At 42.8% G+C, this 19,322-nt stretch overlaps 1 protein-coding gene across 1 annotated transcript in view; it reads right to left on the bottom strand.

The window, feature by feature from the left end:
* fstl4 (follistatin-like 4) overlaps positions 1-19,322 on the bottom strand; it is a gene marked incomplete at both ends in the record, with an annotated part of 295,755 nt that overhangs the window by 186,730 nt on the left and 89,703 nt on the right. The window contains one exon of the mRNA XM_080749030.1: positions 343-585. Within this exon, the coding sequence (XP_080605156.1) occupies positions 343-585 (243 nt within the window). The remainder of the gene's footprint in view (positions 1-342; positions 586-19,322) is intronic.

The raw sequence follows: 19,322 nt of genomic DNA, 5'->3' as shown, positions 1-19,322 counted from the left end.
AGCCAAGCACCCCAAATTGATATGCATTTGGCTGCGGACCCCATTTGAAAATATCTTGTGCAAGGGATAAGAGAGGAATAATCAAAAGACTTCTCAAAATAAATAGATGAATAGACAAAACATGCAATAGAGCTTTCTTTATAGTGTTTAAATGTTTTGGATTGGAGGGAGTGCAGATTGCAGTTTTGAGATAGTTTTTGTTCTCCCACAGCTCCAGTGACCTGTGTGTGTGTGTGTGTGTGTGTGTGTGTGTGTGTGTGTGTGTGTGTGTGTGTGTGTGTGTGTGTGTGTGTGTGTGTGTGTGTGTGTGTGTCTGTTTCTTTCTCTCTCTCGGGGTCTTACCTTTGAAGAAGCAGTCCTTGCCGTGCACCACGTAGATGCGTCTCTTCTCCAGGCAGGCGGTGCGGTACACCTCGCAGTGGTTCTCGTAGAAGCGCCCGTCCGAGCCGCACACCGGCACGAAGGAGGGCCGGCAGCGCTGCTGGCACACGCACTCGGCGCGGCCCGTCACCGCCATCACCACGCACTGCCGGCCACGCCCGCAGTACGTCCTCTTACAGGGGTCCCCGTCCGGGTCAGAGGGGGCTGTCGCTGCAGCTGAGGAGGCAGAGAACAATAAAGATTTGATTAATTTGACTGTTAACCCCTGTGTCAATCTGTGTCACTTTAGATTTTAACCAATTAGGTGCCACGCTATGAGCTTGTAGATCTGCTTTAAAAAAGTTTGTGCAAATATTTTAATATATACTATATTTTTAAAACAAACTTTTGTAACTCAAATCTTTGTGGCCAAAATACATATATTTTGGGGGTCGTTGACATGAAAAAGTTTGAGAATCACTGATCATATAAACAAACATACGATTTTCAAAAACAATAGAAGGATTTATAAGACATTTGTCAATCGTTACAGAAGTTAAAGATATATTATTTTGTGCAAATTTGACATTATGGTTTGAGGGTTGCACTACACTACAGAAAACCCAAATCAGTAGGGTTCATCATCCCAAGAGAAATTTCAAACGTTTCCATCATAAGATGAAGTTTGCAAGTCTATACAGGTTAGAGCCTGGCTGTTATACTCAGGCTGAAAGCAAACATAGTATGCTGGAACTTTGGACAAAACAGAATAAAGGAGACAATATACGAAAACGCAAACCGAGGGAAAATACAATTACAACAAGAGCGCGAGACAAATTAAATATACACCAAACACTCACAGTAATACACCATGCACTGCGTATACTGTAAGTGAGTACGGTAAATTAGCAAGGCTCAATGCAGCCTTACAATAGATTGAGAAAAGTTCAACTTGGACCAGCACCCAGTTGTACTATACAAGTGCAGTGCTAATGAGCAAAAACGTCCTCTTTTAAATAGAACATAGCACTCAACCTCTGAGGTGTTCTTATTAGCACCTCTCAGCACCTGTGCACACACATTCACAGCATGTGGGCACGCACACACTCATGCACGCACAAATCCCCACCATCTAGCCCTTGTCAACACCCTTCCGAAACACACGCACGCACAATCCTCACACTCTCTGCTAGAGCTTCTAGCCCTTGTCAGCACCCTCCCGACATACACACCACATGCACATGCACACGCACACGCACACACACACACACACACACACACACACACACACACACACACACACAGACCATCATCATCAGCAGTGAGTCCTGTCTCAGTGCCTCGGACCCCCTGCGACCCCCTGCTGATTTAATCTATTTGCACTTAAAACAGGGCAGAAAGCTGCTGAGCCTTGCAGACACTCCACCTTGGATTGATCTTGCCCTGGCTCCGTGATCTCGGCCCGGACCCCCCGCTCCTGGTGAGATCTGAGTCAGAATTTATGGGTCCATGTTTGCGGGAGCAAGGGGCCATGGGGGGCGGGGGGGATGTGAAAAGCCTCCTAAGATGTTGGGATGTCGTTTTTTGGGGGTAAGGCAATAGAGCCTCTTTTTGGCTCATTAGGCCAATATCGATAACCAGAACCAGGAGGTATCACGTGGTTAACAAGGAGTTTAGCGTTAACTGAGTTAATGTAGGAGCGGGTTGTGTCTGATTAAATTAAATATCAAATATCTAAATAAAGCGTAATAAACGTAAGTTGAATAAAGCAACTTACGTATACACTGTCTGGGGTGCACACAAAAGCCAGAGTAGATGTGAAAATTACCCCAGAAGTGTTGTAAAGTGAAATATACTTCTTTAATATAAACGTGAGCAAATACACGGGGGGCGACAGAGGCAGGGGTAAAATGGACGCTTGGCAACCTGAAGGTTCCCAGTTCGATCCCGGGCTGAGTTACTATCTAAGTGTCCTTGAGCAAGACACTGAAGACCTCCTCCGCCATCATCGGTGTATGAATGTGCATGTGTGAAAGGGTGAATGCAATGCACATCTCTAAAGCACATTGGATGAAGGTGCTACATAATATATAAAAAATTTACAATAGTATATACTGAAGTGGGGTTCTTGCTGGACAGAAATATGCAAGGCATGTCTATCCATTTGAGCTGAGGCAGCTTAATCATGAACGCCTCCCGCAGTACGCGGACTGTGTCAAATTTATTGACACTCTCTACTGTAGGTCATGCCTAGAGATAATATTACAGATTGGAATCTTGGTTTTCAAGGCATACATAGATTAATATTATTTGACATTTAATTTGCAGATACTGTCGTACATATTTGCGCGGGGGGGTTATTTGCCTTTAGAGACACCGTAATTACATTTCCTTCAACTTTCCCTGTTGACCTTGCCTCCTTGCACAGCACGCCGGCATGCTCTTACAGACGCACGCAGCACAGACGTATCGCAGTCGATAACAGAAAGCTCAGATGTGTCTTTAGTTTAGTGTGAAATCAAAGCCCTGGCCTTAATTATTTTGGAGTTTCCAGCTTGAAACTCACAATATCCTTCATCGTCATAGCAACCAGTGAAAGTATCATTGTATAAAATGTTTGACTCAAAGGTTAACTTTGCTTCTGTGTGTGCGTGTGTGCGTGTTTGCATGCTCATCTCAACTTCAGCTTAAGATTAATTTTGACGTGTAGTGTCCAAGTCATGGTACATAACAGGTCACGTCACCATTATGTCATGTATTATTAGACTAACCAAAGTCTAAAAAGTACTGAAGTTACTGTTAAAAAAATAAGTTAACTTAATATACCACAGATGCAGCAATGGTCTTATTTATGTTTTACTTTTTTAGAGGTATTAAAAGGGTCAATGCCCTTAAATTGTCACTTTAGAAATGTGATACCCTGTATGCACTTATACTGCTTGTTGTTTTGTTTACTGTTGCACATTAAGCAAATCATCTACGGGGACCCCCTCAAAATCATGTGGGGACCACCCTGGGGGTCCCAACCCACAGGTTGAGAACCAGTGCCCCCCAAAGAGACACCCCTGGCTCTGGGTATGATAGTGTGTTCTGAGGATTCTGAGTCCCTTCAGATGCTGAGAAGGGGTCAGTTTCTATTATCACTGTGAGGAACGCGGCTGAAAAACACACTGGCTTTTAACTCACGGACCTCGGTTCAGACTTTCATAATCAAACTGCTGAAAGCAAGAAATTGAATTTGCCTGGAGTATAATCATATCTCAACTCGGAGCATATTGAATAATGGAGGTATAATGCGCCGTGGAGGACAAAAGTCCTTTAATTACATAAAAGGAGATTCCAGAGCCGTCTCGCGGAGGTGTGTGGGCCGGCGGGGGAAAAAAAAGAGCGTTACGTGCATGCATGCATGCAACGCCCGCAAACAAAACACGCACACATCGACAGAAAAACACATGCAAACGCCATCCGACACTTCATACGTGTGTGCAACGTATGTATGGTCACATTTCAACTTGTGTATGCAAACATAGCTACAAGAAAAGCTAAATACACTGACACACGCACACACACACACACACACACACACACACACACACACACACACACACACACACACACACACACACACACACACACACACACACACACACACACACACACACACACACACACACACACACACACACACACACACTAGGGGTGGGACCATAAGCGATATTATCGTTTATCGTGATGAAAAACACTCACGATAATCGTATCGTGAAGATTTAACATATCGTGATATCGTCCTTCCTCATGCACTGGGTTCAATTCACCTTTTATTTTCCGAGCTGCATATCTGGTACCACCTAAACCCGATCTATAATTGGTAAAAGGTAGTTATATTATACGTACTTGACAGAGCTTGTAAATCTGCTATTTTTTGGCAAATGTTCCGCTCCAGGATCATGGATGTTGATTATCGCGATAATCAAAATTCTTTTGCCACAATAATCGTGATATGAAATTTTCATATCGTCCTAACACACACACACACACACACACACACGCACACACGCACACACGCACACACGCACACACGCACACACGCACACACACACACACACACACACACACACACACACAGAGCAGCCCCGGTGTGCACGTGCTGACCCGGCCTAGGGGGACTGACTGCTCTTCCATCATAATGAAGCACGACGCCTCGGCGAGCGGGGAGGGCAGGTACCACCCCTCCAGGGCAGGGATGGACGGATTGGGAGGGTTGGGACGGCACACTCTTCCTGTTCTTCCCGTTCGCTAATTGTTCCGCATTGTGTCTCTGTACGAGAGCATCTGTGGGAAATGCAAAGCAGCCCCCCCGGCTCTGCCACCACCCCCCCCCCACACACACACACACACCCCGTGACCTTGTTGTCGGGTGTCAAGGTCGGGGACGATTACCAGATCGTTTGTATTCTCCCAGCGCGGGAGATTAAGCGCTTAGCCGCAACGTCCGGCGGCAAACCATCCCCACCGACGCTTGTTTGTCTGCCTCTTCCACTCGTTTATCCCCGTCACTCTCCCTCCCTCCCTCCATCCCTCCCTCCCTCCCTGGCTCCCAGTGGTGTAAAGCAACTAAGTACATTTATTCAAGTGCTGTAGTGAAGTACAGTTCTGAGCTTCTCTAAGTTTACCTGACCATTTTTTGTTTTTTTTATGTCAGAAGTACTTTTTACTCCACTACAGTTATTTCACATCACATTCATTAAAGATGCAGTGACATGATTTTTCCCCCTTAAAACATGATGATCAGGTATTATGATTATACTAGGAGGATATGTTGGACACATTTGGAAAAAGTTTAATCATTTTACTTTGGTGCTGTAAGTATACGGTAATAAGATGCAAATACTTTAAAACTATTACTCAAGTGAAAAATTGGACACAGGCCTTTTACTTGTAACAGAGTATTTCTATATTGTGGTACTGGTAATGGTACTTTTACGTCAGTAAAAAGAGTATTTCTAACATCACTGCTAGCTGCCATGTTCTCCGCCCTCTTCAACCCTCCCCTCGTCATAATTTCCCGTTCAGCTCGCCAAATACGGCCACGGAAAAACAAACAGCGGCGGCTTATAACAATGGACACAATGAGACAAGAGACGTAATAAAGGTTGCGATGTGCCACATTTTGTGGCTCTGACATTTTGGCTAAGTCCTAGCGCAGGCGTGCTCATCCAGGCAGTAAGCCCCTTTCTCTTTTTCTTGGACCGTGTTGACTGCCATTGTGGGCTTGTTTAAGAAGCTCAAAGTGCATTCTGTTAATCCGGCTTGTCTGAGCCGTGGCACAATCACTGCTTAATGCTTCTTAATGGCTGTTACAAGTTCAGCCGCTTGGCAGTGCCAAGACCACGCCACGCTCAGCATCCAGGGACCCCTCTGTCTCTTTACTTCTGACTTATTTCTCTCTCTGTTTCTGTTACTTTTCTCAACATCCAGGGACCCCTCCGTCTCTTTACTTCTGACTTATTTCTCTCTCTGTTTCTGTTACTTTCTTCATATTATCTTCTTTCATTCACTCTTCTTTATTTGATCTTTACCTCTTTCTTTCTTTCTTTCTTTCTTTCTTTCTTTCTTTCTTTCTTTCTTTCTTTCTTTCTTTCTTTCTTTCTTTCTGCGTGTCCACATTGGTCTTGTGTTGCTGAGCTTTCCTAGGCTTAAGGGACTCTGAGAGACAGACCATTTTGTTCACCATTTAATCAGATATTTTCAGATGAAGGAACAATTGTCAGTAATGGCATGAGCACATTGGGGATTTTGAGCTAAGTGCTGAAATCATTTTTTGGCCATTACACTACATACAAAGAGATGCACATATCCGCCCACTCGCCCCCCTTTCTTATCCTTTTATTCAAGCATAACTGGATGACAACCTAACTGAAGGCGAGACGCAATAACTATCTGCTTGATGGAATGACATTTCATTTGTTCAGTGGAAGTTTCAGACCTTGAGGGTTTTTTCATGCACTGTTGTGATGCAGCCGGGGCTATCTGGAATCTATAGCCTGATATATCGTCGTTGTTGGGTGGAAACCGTGTAGGCCCTATGTCAAAAACTTTGCATTTATCATTTAAAAATGTATTTAAACTACTGAAAACAGCCGATCTACAAGCACACAACGTTGTGTGCTTGTAGATCTGCTGTTTTCACTACCTTTGTGCGACTGCCTTGTATGATGAAGCAGGGCTTTACCTTGAGAAAAAACTTACAAATTTGAAACTTGGAGATACAAGGTTTCTGCCCAACAGTGACGATATGCTTTGTTGTATGTTGGAATCTCGCGCCGAAAATAACCGATCTACAAGTTTAGGAATGAAATCGAGGGGAATGAAATCTGTATACATATATTTATACGCACCTATCGCCTGCTCTACACACACAAAAAACACTGATAAACACAAACACACACACACTCCCGTATCACACTCGCTCGCTCACATTTGCTTGACAATAAATCACATGCACACAAAGTATATACAAGTAGTTACCAGAATGTCAGTATACTCTGGAGACCGGTACTTAGGTCCCTTTGCTGTATTTAAAAAACAAAACGTGCCTCTGTGTGTTTGTACCTGGGGCTACGCTCCCAGGATGCTCAAATCCCTCCAACATTTAAAAGCGATCAAAACAAACAATTCTTTTTTTATTTCGTGCCGCTTCCCCGGGCGGCTGGGGTGGAGGCTTGTTGTTCCTGATAGGAGCCCTTCTGAGATATGGAGGGATGTAATTCAGACCTACTGAGACCCCCTCTAGCTTCCTCCCTGGTGAGCTGAATACCTGATTATTTCCAGCTCCAACCCGCTGTCACCATTCTATTCAATACTGTACACTCCCATTGCATTGGTACATTGGTACAGCTATCACTTTATGTACGACTGTGAATACGCTCTCTTTGTTTTACAAGAGATTGAGGAACTTATTACACACTTCTTAATTTGATATTTGTTGTTTAAAATGTAACTACAATTCACAAGTAATTTCCTCCACTCTTTTACACCTGTAAACCTGTGACAAAGTCATTCTTAAAGGAGTAGTTCACCCCCAAAATGACTTTTTTTCTATTGATTACTCATGCCATGGAGAGTAGAGTTCAATAATATTTTTTGTTTTTTGTCACATTCCTAAGACAAAAATTTGATTCGAGTAAATTTACCCCCATTGATTCCGGATCCGGAACGAATGGGGGTAAATTTATTGTTATCACATTTTTGTCTTAGGAATGTGACAAAAAACTAAAAATCTTATTGAACTCTAGTCTCCATGGCATGAGTAATCAATAGAAAAAAAGTCATTTTGGGGGTGAACTACTCCTTTAAGGCAGAATTAATATCTTACCCCTATTTTTCCATCCCAAATTAATCGTTATGACAACTAATTCCTCCCCACACACTTCTGTGTGTCTATAGCCCAATTGCTCTCCTGCCAGTGAGGATCCCCCACCAGGAGACCATAGCACCTCCTCCACTCGTCCTACTCCTCCCGGTCAACACCCCTCACTGATAGCTGCCCCAGCCCGGCCAAATCACTGGCACAGCGACAGAGATGGGCAGGTACTGTAAACCTGTGTGTTCGTACGGACGCTCAAGCCAAGCCGGATGCACCGCGGTGGTTTCAAAACCCTGGGCTCCGCGGTGGTGGAGGTGAACAGGTACTTTAAGTGAATTTGATAAGGTGGACATTTTTCTTGTTCTCGGCAGCAGATTGCGTTTGTTAGACAATGTATGGGCCCATATGTCTTGTCTTTTGTATTTGTCTTCTCTGTGTGTGTGTGCGTGTGTGTGTGTGTGTGTGTGTGTGTGTGTGTGTGTGTGTGTGTGTGTGTGTGTGTTCTTCACCGTCACGTCTGCTGACCCAACAGATCACTCTATTTGCTCTGAAGCAGCTGCCCATAATTAAATTCAGAGATGCGGCGTCAAACGCCCTCTCTTCCCGTGCCGGCCGCTCGGCCAAAGTGTTTCTGACACACACGCTGAAGCCAGAATATCAATGGGCGGCAGCCCGGCTGGGTGAGAGACGTGCACTACCGTGCATAAAAACCTAATTATTATACCCGGCCGCCGTAGCAGGGTGTTAACTGCTTGCCAATAAGAAGCGATCTTTCAGGGTGTAATTTAGGAAAAAAAGATGTTGATGCAAGTGTCAGGCAAAAGTTGTGAAAATAGCCGATCTACAAGCTTGTGAGCTTGTGGAGCTGCTATTTTCACTATTAAAGGGATATTTCCTATACAAACCCTTTGTAACTTCAAACTCCATTTTAATCATTCATGATAGATCCATCTAAAACACCCATCCTTAGTTCTGGTGACTCATACTGCCCTCCTAATACGTGAGGAGGCAGTGTTTTTTCAATTACTTTTTTCTTTTCTTTTTCAATGTTTTTATTCTCACATTTTCTCACATCTCACATTTTCAGTTAGGTGACACAATGCAAGCCTAACAAGAGAGAGAGAGTGCCCATTTATCATCTTCCTTCAATCAAAAGATGACCAGCAGTTCCACATACTGTACTGAAACATTATAGCAGACTAATGATAGAAAATGTGAAGGACAGCAACAGAAACTACATGTGATTTGCAAAAGCATATCATCATGTGTCTTCCTGACTTCCTGACTTGGTTCTAGAAACACCATGGTACACAACACCTTCATGAAGTAACTCACAAGTTCATTATATTATCAGTACAAGACAATTATATCTAATATTAAGTTCTGAGCGCAGTCATTATTCTTCATTAGGTGCTGCAAAGTACCCATTAACTCTGTGCCCTCTTACTTAATGGCAGGATAGTCAATATCCTGATCTTCACCACACAAGCTGGAATAGACGGAAAGTCATGAATATTCTAAATGGAAAGAATAGGTAGAACATGATGTTATATTTAGCCATCAAATTAAAACCGTGTGTCGTGACACAATCCTACCGCCGCTTTTTCTATGCAAACTTCTAATAAAATCAATCAATCAAACAAACATCACAGTGACGTCAGAGCATGATGTCAGAGCGGCAAACCCATAGACCTTACAAAAGTGTACACTTCCGTCCGTCCGGACGGACGGACAGACGGACATACAGTATACGGACAAGCTGTGACGGTTCTTAGTAAACTGTGACCTACGTGTATGTCTGCCTGTCTGTCTGTCTGTCTGTCTGTCTGTCTTTCTCTCTCTCTCTCTCTCTCTCTCTCTCTCTCTCTCTCTCTCTCTTTCTCTCTCTCTCTCTCTCTCTCTCTGCTGGATTATGGATTATAGGGCATGCTAATGGAAGAGGTAATCAACTGAGACTCAGGGCTAGCTAGCAGTGCTGTTTATTAGGTCCCGCTGTGCTTAGAAACACATATAAAGCCCCTTAATTCATTAGCGGTGAAGAGGGGTGAGCGAGGCCATTTACCTAGCATGGGTATTGTGCATAGGGCATGACAAAATGGCCTATGCTCAAATACTAATTAATTCCGCAAGTAAAATACTGCAGAACTCAAATTGGTATTCTAATAGACGCTGTGCAGAGCATGAAGAGCGAGTGTCTGCTTTAACCCGGGGGGGACAATGGAGTTTAATGAACGATCCTTTAGCCTGAACTCAAACTGTGACTGAAGTGGAAGTCAAATCAGGCGAAGAGGAGGAAGGGTGAGGTTGAAGAGAGGAGCATGGGGGGGGGGGGGGGGGGGGGGAGAGAGAGAGAGAGAGAGAGAGAGAGAGAGAGAGAGAGAACACTACAGTGAGACAGAAGGGAATGTGCAGTAAAATAGAATAATAGTACAGACAAGGACACTACACCAATGTGTGATGTGTGTGCTGTTTTTGCACTCTTTCTAGGATACATTTTATTACATAGAGTATTACTAGTACCCTACTTGTGTTGTACTTTTTTATGACCTTCATTTGTATTATATTTGATATCATATATGCTGGAGGGCACTGTGGCAGAGTCTGCCACACCAATATGCATTTGTGACAAATACGGTATTTGAAGGACAGCAAGGGAAGCAAGAAAGCAAGATCGCAAGGAAGAAAATGAACAAGCAAGAAAGAAAGAAATGCCGAAAGCAGGCAGATAAGAAAGCTAGAAAGCAAGAAAGCAAGAAAGCAAGCAAGAAAGAAAGAAAGAAAGAAAGAAAGAAAGAAAGCATTGAGGACAAGAAGAGGTAAGCTGGAGTTCAGACAGCGGTGCTGTCAGTCAGACAGAGATGTCAGACAGTGACAGTTCAGTGAGTGCTTTTTGGTGTCGGGGAGTGGGATGGGGTTGATGTTCTGGCGAGCTCGCAAGACGATTTCCTGTGAAATGAAGACCTGCAAAGCCTCAAGGCTCCTTCTGATCGTTAATTATAACAGCGTAGCTCAGAAAGGGAAGCGTGAACGACAGCGTCACATCTACTGTCACACTTCAGAGTTGCGCGCACGTAAGGCGCAGGGGGGATTTCACCGAGTTCGGAGAATTAGTAGCTCAAATAAAGGCTTTGAAAGCCTAAGGGACTTTGTTTAATTCAGGGGTCTTCAATGTTTTCAAGCCAAGGACCCCTTAGTTAAGAGAGAGAGATGAAGCAGGGACCCCCACAACCTTTTCATAGATTCCATATAGTTTAATCGTTTGACAGCACAATCATCATCGTATTTTGGATTCACGTTAATGTGTATTTTCAGACATTTAACCACTTAACTTGTCGATATTTTGTAAACTTGACCTTTCAATATGTACTTGGTCTGCTCTTTTTTACCTCTACACCGAAAATAGCCGATCTACAAGCTCTCAACGCCTCACACTGCGAGGCGTTGAGAGCTTATAGATCTGCTATTTTTGGCTAAAATTCTCCTCGGAATAGGGTTCAAGTTGTTAATTTAAAATGATCATCCTATCACACAAGGATTTGGCGGCCCCCCTGTAGTAACTGTAAGGACCCCCTGTTGAAGACCCCTGGTTTAATTTGTTTAAGCACATAGGCTATATTTTGACTGCCTTTAATTTGCAGTAGTCTTCCGACCCACTTAAGATTCAAGAACGGGAGCAGTCGAGCAGACTTCTGGATCAGAGAGATCACATCTAAACAGACTGTTTGTGGGATTGAATTAAGTTGTCATCTCATAACTGTGATAAAGAATAAATGCCTACATATTCATTGTAAAAAAAAAGAAAATAATAGCGTTATTTTTGGTGAGTGATAACATAGCAGCCAGGAGAATGAGACTAGCAGCATGCACTGCCAAAGACACCAGGAGCTGCCAGCCAGCAAACACTTTCAACACTTTTTGTCAGAGACCCGGGTTCAGAATCGGGGGATGAACATGAACGTTATAGAGTACAGCTTTAATATGACATAGCCTATTACAGCAAGAGCAAAATGTCCGGCGTGTGAATTACGGCCAGTAGAATCTTAGGGTGACCTGAAGGTGGATCATGCTGCTGTGTGGTGCTTTGTTAATGCATCTTGAAAGTTTTTTGTGCATGTGTTAGCAGTGCACCATATGGTCCAGGTCCAGAGGGATCAGTGTTCTAATGTATGCCTCTATGGATATTACTAGCATGGGACACTGTGTACATTACAGTACAGTAGCGTACGTGTGTGTGTGTGTGTGTGTGTGTGTGTGTGTGTGTGTGTGTGTGTGTGTGTGTGTGTGTGTGTGTGTGTGTGTGTGTGTGTGTGTGTGTGTGTGTGTGTGTGTACGTACGTGTCTGCATGCATGCGTTTGTGCATGTGTTGTGGGTGTCTACATGTGTAGACGCAGACATGTGTGTCCGAATGAGTTTGCATAATGTGCATACACGTGTGTGTGTGTGTGTGTGTGCGTGTGCGTGTGCGTGTGCGTGTGCGTGTGTGCACGTGTATGAATGTGTGCAGGCTGTACAGTACATGTGTTGAACACAGGTGCGTTGAGTGTGACTCCGACAGGAAGTCACATTGGAGAGCACTGGAGAGCCTGGCTGTGTGTGGCAGTGGTGGAAAAAGTTGTGAACTTTTTGACTCACTGTAGGCTAAGTAAAAGTATCAATATTGCAACGTAGAAACACTCTGTTAGGGCAGGGGTTCCCAAACTTTTTTGTCTCAGGGCACCTCATAAATATTTGTTTTAATCCGAGGCACCCCTATATTATAATTTTCACTTCCAGCACCTTATATTTATAGCATATCGTCGTTGTCGGGTGGAAACCTTCTATGTCCAAAACCGTTCGTTTTGTATTTATCATCTATAAAACGTACTAAACTAGTGAAAACAGCAGATCTACAAGCACACACCGCCTCGCGAGGCGTTGTGCGCTTGTAGATCGGCTGTTTTCACTAGTTTTGTGCGACAGAGGTTTCTGCCTGACAGTGACGATATTTTAGTGATTATGTTGCGAGGAAAACGTTAATAATAGCCATTTTGGTTAGAACTGACTTTGTAATTTTTTCAAGTGTCCAAATAAATTCAAAATATTAACAAATGATCTCGCGGCACCCCAGGGTGCCCCGTCACCCACTTTGAAAACCCCTGTGTTAGGGCACGGTCATGCCGTACTTTTATTCTACCCATGAGGGTGGATTCTGGCAATGCATTTCAATGGGGAATGCAGCGGTGCATGCATTGGCAGAATCCAGGGACGTGCTGGCCATTGGGAAAAGCGGGACAACTCCCGAACAGCCGGTTCATTCCCGGCCTGTCCCGGCCGGTCATTAGGAAAAAAAAAAAAAAAAATGTCGGCCTTCGTTCCATTTTGGGGGCTGGGCGGCAACAAATTAAATCGTCGTAACTCCAAGTTTCAAATTTATATATTTTTTCGCAAAGCAAAGCCCTGCTTCATCATACAAAAAATACAAAGTAGTGAAAAAAGTAGTGAAAACAGCAGATCTACAAGCACACAACGGCTCGCGGTGCGAGGCGTTGTGTGCTTGTAGATCGGCTGTTTTCACTAGTTTAAATAATTTTTTAAATGATAAATACAAAACAAACGGTTTTGGACATACAAGGTTTCCACCCGACAACGACGAAATATAACTCATGTACAATAATTGGCCCACTGGCTTGTCACTTGTCATGATCTGAAATGGCAAATCTTTGAGTAGCAGCAGCGTTATAGAGAGAGAGATCTCTCTCTATAGCGCGCAATGAGGGCCTCTCCAACTCTTTTTCCCGGGCTGAATCAGGGGCCAAGCATGTCCCTGGCAGAAATACTGGGTAGTGACCTTGCCCTTACAAGTAAAAGTCTGGAATTCAAAATGTACTTGAGTAAAAGTAAAATAGTATTGGTATCAAAATGTACTTAAAGTACCAAAAGTAGAAAGTACTCATTATGCAGAATGTCCCAGTTTAGAATGTACATTTTCTTTTGAAAAAAGGTCACAATGCGTCGCGAAGCACCTGCGTGTGAACACGCACCTGTGTTCAATACATGCATGCATGCATGCGTGCGTGCGTGCGTGCGTGGGTGCGTGCGTGCGTGGCAACACGCATGTGTGCCATATATTCATTATACAACTTCAGGGTTTAAATTGAACTTTCAGGTGCTGCATTTAGTTGTTAAGTTAATTAGTCGTACAATAGGATTTGTTTATAAACCGTAGCATGTAAACACGATGCGAGCGCACGTCCCTGGTGCCCCCACTCTCCACCATGTTCAACCCATGTCTGTATAATCCACTACATCTTAATCCTATTGATCACTCTCAGGCCTCACCTTGCTCCCCCCCAAACCCCCCCTCCCTATATGCCTCTGTCTACCTCCATCCCTTTTCCCATCTTTTCGCTGACACAGCACCAATGCCTCTCCTCCCAGCAGGACTGTGGGAGAACACAGACCTACCGCCCCCGACGGCCTCGGCCCCTCACATCCCAAATGACTAATATACCCCCCCACCCCCCAGGGGGGGGGGGGAAGTACAGTAGAGGACCACGGGGACATCCTCTCACATCACAGCCCTCAATAACGTCCAGCCCACAATGACCTGACACTTTGGTCCTTTCATTCAGTCCAACTGATCCAGGGAGTGTTGCAATTTGTACAGACATAATTGACCCCTTACCTACGCATCAGTGGTGGAAATACTGCAATGTAGAAATACTCTGTTACAAGTAAAAGTCTGGAATTCATAATGTACTTGAGTACAAGTATGAAAGTATTGGCATCAAAATGTACTTAAAGTGCCAAAAGTAAAAGTACAATCATGTTTGAAAATAGCACAGTACAGTACTTAAGTAAATGTACTTAGTTACTTTACACCACTGCTAAGCATGTATAAGATGGAACCAAATGAGCTATACATAGACACTGATAGAATTAACGCTTATGATCTTACTGTGTAGCATGTTTAGAATTAAAAAAAAAGCACCATGTGTTTTCTCTTGTCGCTTGCTGACACTGGCCTGCAGTGACGTCTCAAACGGTGGAATATAAAACAGAATGAGAAACAGACAAAGCCATGGACCTTGAAGTATTCAAACAGGCATACGGTACAAGTACACTCTACAAAAGGCTTAGTGCTGTTTAATTAACACATTGCAGAGTCATGGTTTAAGTTCATGTGGGCTTTTGTTATCCAATCAACACAGAATTGGGTTTGAGGAGAAAATATGCATTTAGGAAATAAAGAAAAGGAAAGAAAGAATCCAGTTTGTATACAGTGTGGATTATTTTGTCCAAAGAAGCACACTGTATAGAACCACATGAACCTATGCTACCCTGAATCCTGACAGTGTAACGCCCAGTCCATGCCAATTATTTATTGCAAAACCATTGTAACACGTTGCAGAGAGAAATCACAGCGGTATGAAATTCCCTGTTGCAGGTCAACACAGCAGCTTTAAAGCTAAATAGACATTTCAGAAAGGCCACAATATGCCTCTCTGATGTTACAGGGATTAAATGCATGTTTTGGGGAACACAAAAAACTTTATATCCCTCTCCGCTATCCTGTAAAAAGCCCAATGAATCTCTCCAGAGAGCACGTCTGCTGCCCAGACTTCAGGGAACTTTTGAACCTAAATCCCTCATGTGAATCCCAGGTTGTGAAGAGCAATAATATAGAGGTAAAATCATCATCATCATGTCTTGTCTTGTCTTGTCTTTATTCATGTCATGTCATGTCATGTCATGTCATGTCATGTCATGTCATGTCATGTCATGTCAAATAAAGAGTGAAGTAGCAAAATCACCATTCCATCATTGTATGCAGTGGCCAATTATTTGGTGTCCCACTTGCAATATCTCATGCTACGGTCCAGGTTGGTAATCGCTGGCATTGAGTGTGTAGCAATTGCGTACACACAAAGAATATATTATTTGCCAGGTTTAATAGTTCTGACTTGTGTCCTAAAAGATTTAAGATTGCACACTTGCCGTTAATTAACAATGAGAACATGGTGTTGTGTATAATTAAATGGTCCTGCAGTCAGAAAGTGTGCTTACATAATAATACATATATCATAATATTTAGTATTTAAACTGAATTTCAAATTGATTTCAATTTATTTTCAAATTGAATGCATTATTAATATTATTATAAATCACTCAATACAGAAGCCCAGTGAGCATGTAAAAGGTGGAAACTTAATAAAAGAAATGTATAGGCATTAACTTTGACAGTTTCTCTTTACCAATTACTGCATATTTCCTGTCAATTATAACATGGCTACTGGGAAAAGAAATACATACGCACAGAAGCCATTGCATACAGAGGAAGAATAGAATTTTACTTTGCTGTGATGAATAGCCAAATTAGGACTGGGGGAAAAAAACGAAATATACAGGATAGTTTAAAGTGAATGGCACAAAAGGCAGAATGACAGAGGAGCTCATTAATTAGACCTGTCAGGATATTTGGATACTAGGCTTTGCAAAACTCAGGTGAGAGCGAAACAATGTGGAGTGGAATTAACTTTCCATCCCCATTAATTTTAGCTCTTTATTCAAGTGTCATAAAAAAGCGCTGTCTGTGTTTTTGAAAGAGAGAGAGAGAGAGAGGGAGAGAGAGAGAGAGAGAGAGAGAGAGAGAGAGAGAGAGAGAGAGAGAGAGAGAGAGAGAGAGAGAGAGAGAGAGAGAGAGAGGTACAAAGTGAGACAGATATAGGGCTCTATTTTTGGGCAAACAGACGAACCAGAACAGAGTGGTGGGGTGGGATGGATTAGGCAGAGTCAGAGCGGTGTAGAGCAATGGTTTTTTCATGTCAAAGACCCCCAAATTCAACACGTATTTGGCTGTGGACCCCCATCTGGAAATACCTTTATTATAATCAAATTACTGGCTTAGGAATGCGACAAAAATGAAAAATATTCACAAAATTCAAGTCTCCGTGGGGTGTGTAATCGATAGAAAAAAATTATATATTTTGGAGGTGAATTAGCCCTAATCATCTGGGGATCCACCAAAATAATTTGCCGTCAAAATGAACACTGGTTGCTCATTGCCTTTAAGAGTAGTCACTTCACTTTTCGGGCTTGTAACCGGTCTGGAGCGGAAACCACAAAACGTCATGTTGTAGTACTCAAAGGACTACAATTTGGCCAGAACTATCCACCGGAAACAGTTTTAACCCAAAATAATTCCCATGCGCTCAAGGACATACTTTTAGGGCCTACGTAATAAACTCCTTGATGCGGAGTAGTTTTGCTTTTGAAAAATGTGTTTGGTATATGCACGCGACGCCGCTTCTTCTAGTGGTTTCCGCGTTGGGCGGAAACCAAACAGCCTTTTGTGAACGAACACCAGGCTTTCCCCCAGAAAGCCTGGTAGGCGAGGTTACTTTAAGAGCAGCGTGCAGAACTCAGCATAACAGTGGATGTAATGTTACATGGTTCACTCTGTCATGGAAGGAAAGCCTCGGAAACGGAACTTCTCCCAAGAGAGAATGCTGATGTCCTTGAGCAGGTGGTGCAGTGTGTGGTCAACAATGAATCTCTACAGGAGCTAACCTCGCGTAGCCAGGCTTACTCATCCAGGGGCGTCACACCAAATTCTGGGCCCTGGGTACAAGGATTCACTGTGGGCCCCCCATGAATATTAACTATTGAAAAATAGCAGATATACAAGCTCACAGCAAGCTTGTAGATCTGCTATTTTTGATGCTCAAACTTTTTCATGTGAAGGAAGGACCCCCAAAATGATATGAATTTGGCCACGGACCCCCATCTCAAAATATTTAGTTCCAGGGAACACCCCGGAAGCAAAATTTTAGTTACAAATGTTCGCTTAAAAAATACATATTCAAAGATTTGCACACATTTTCACGACTTAAAAAAAAAATAGCAGATCTACAAGCTCACAGCGCGGCACTTGGTGCCGCGCTGTGAGCTTGTATATCTGCTATTTTTCAATAGCTAAAGTTACTAGGGCCCCTCCACCTTGAGCCCTGGTAACTCAGTCCCACTTTCCTACCCCTTGTGACGCCCCTGTACTCATCTGCCAAGAGAAAAGCCTGGTCACTACATAAGCTCATAGCGTGGCACCAAGTGCCATGCTATGAGCTTGTAGATCTGCTATTTTTGAAAGATTGTGAAAATGTTTGCATATCTTTAATGTATATATTAATTTTAAAGCGAACATTTGTAACTCAAATCTTTGCTTCTGGGGATCCCTGGGCTGGAAGTTGGAACAAAATATTTTGCGGTCGGCAACCAAATACATATAATTTTGAGGGTCCTTGACATGAAAAGTATGAGAACCACTGATAAAGAAACACAACCTTAATGATAACATTAAATAATAGACTTTTCATTGTGATACAGATAAAAAAAAAAAAAGGTTACAGTTATCCAAGCCGGAACACGTTCAGTTCAGTGTTTAATGTGATATAGCAAAGCATAAATGCAAACATTTACCATATATATCATATGAATTGTTTGGAATTGAGACAAAGTCAATGTATGATGATGATTTGTTAAGTTAACATTTATATTAGTGTTGTTTTTTAAACCAAATACCCCCCGGGTCAAAATTACCCAAACAGAACAAAGGTGTGGTGAATCTGAACATAACTTAAAGAGGTGGTGCCATGATTCCCCCCCCCCCCCCCCCCCCCATAAAACATGATTATCAGGTATTATGATTATATAGGAGGAAGATTTTTTCCAAAAAAGTATACAGAAAGAGTTAAAATTGAGTTTTTATGTGGCCACACCCCCAGTTCATTAAGTATGCATGGATGGCATGGTGGGTGGTGACCCAGCTGATATAGCCACACCCCACAGTGTTGGGTGAATGGTAAATAGGGGAGGAGTTGATAGTGTGACATACTTAGTATCTGTATTTTTTAACTGACACTTTTCACCACAAGGTGGCAGCCTCCAAGAGAAAACAAACAAATACTAAGAGAATACATCATTTCTCAAAAACACACACCAGGGGGTCTAATGAAGTACTTTCAATCTCCTAGACACATGAAAAACAGAAAAAGTACAAAACTATGGCACCACCTCTTTAAGGGTTAATGTGTCAGAAAATGCACACGGCCCACATATCTGACCACTTAACACTGGTCAGATGGGTGGGCACTTTTGAGATTTCCGAGTGGGCCCTGATCCAGAAAAGGCTGGGACCCACTGATCTCTACAGCACCTCAAACAGAGCACAAGATGTAAAATTAATTACAAATGCAGTCAATACATCTGGCACGGGTCTTATGGGACGCATTTCTCAGTGCAAGAAATGGTTCAATGATGTCTGGCTATGAGCCAAACATAACCAGCAGGCACTATGTGTAATAATGCAATATATCTAAACAGTAAGCCTTTTTATGAAGAGAAACTGTGGAAATGCCTTCAATATTATCTGTGTCTGCAGTGTGATGACATCCAACAGTTTTGTTGGATATAACTACCAATGTGTGGGTTAGAATGCAACTTTTCCCAATTTGAGAGATTCATACCATCAAGTATAAACAGAAAAGAATAACATATGTAAAGTGGGTTTGTCTGCGCCTCTGCCAACTAAAAGTGACAGAAATAGAATTATCCAAAAGT

This window comes from Nannobrachium achirus (genome assembly GCF_963921795.1).
Source record: "Nannobrachium achirus genome assembly, chromosome: 19".
Lineage (NCBI taxonomy): Eukaryota > Metazoa > Chordata > Actinopteri > Myctophiformes > Myctophidae > Nannobrachium > Nannobrachium achirus.
The sequence above is the reverse complement of the archived record's forward strand: the minus strand, read 5'-3'. Positions and strand labels throughout refer to the sequence as shown.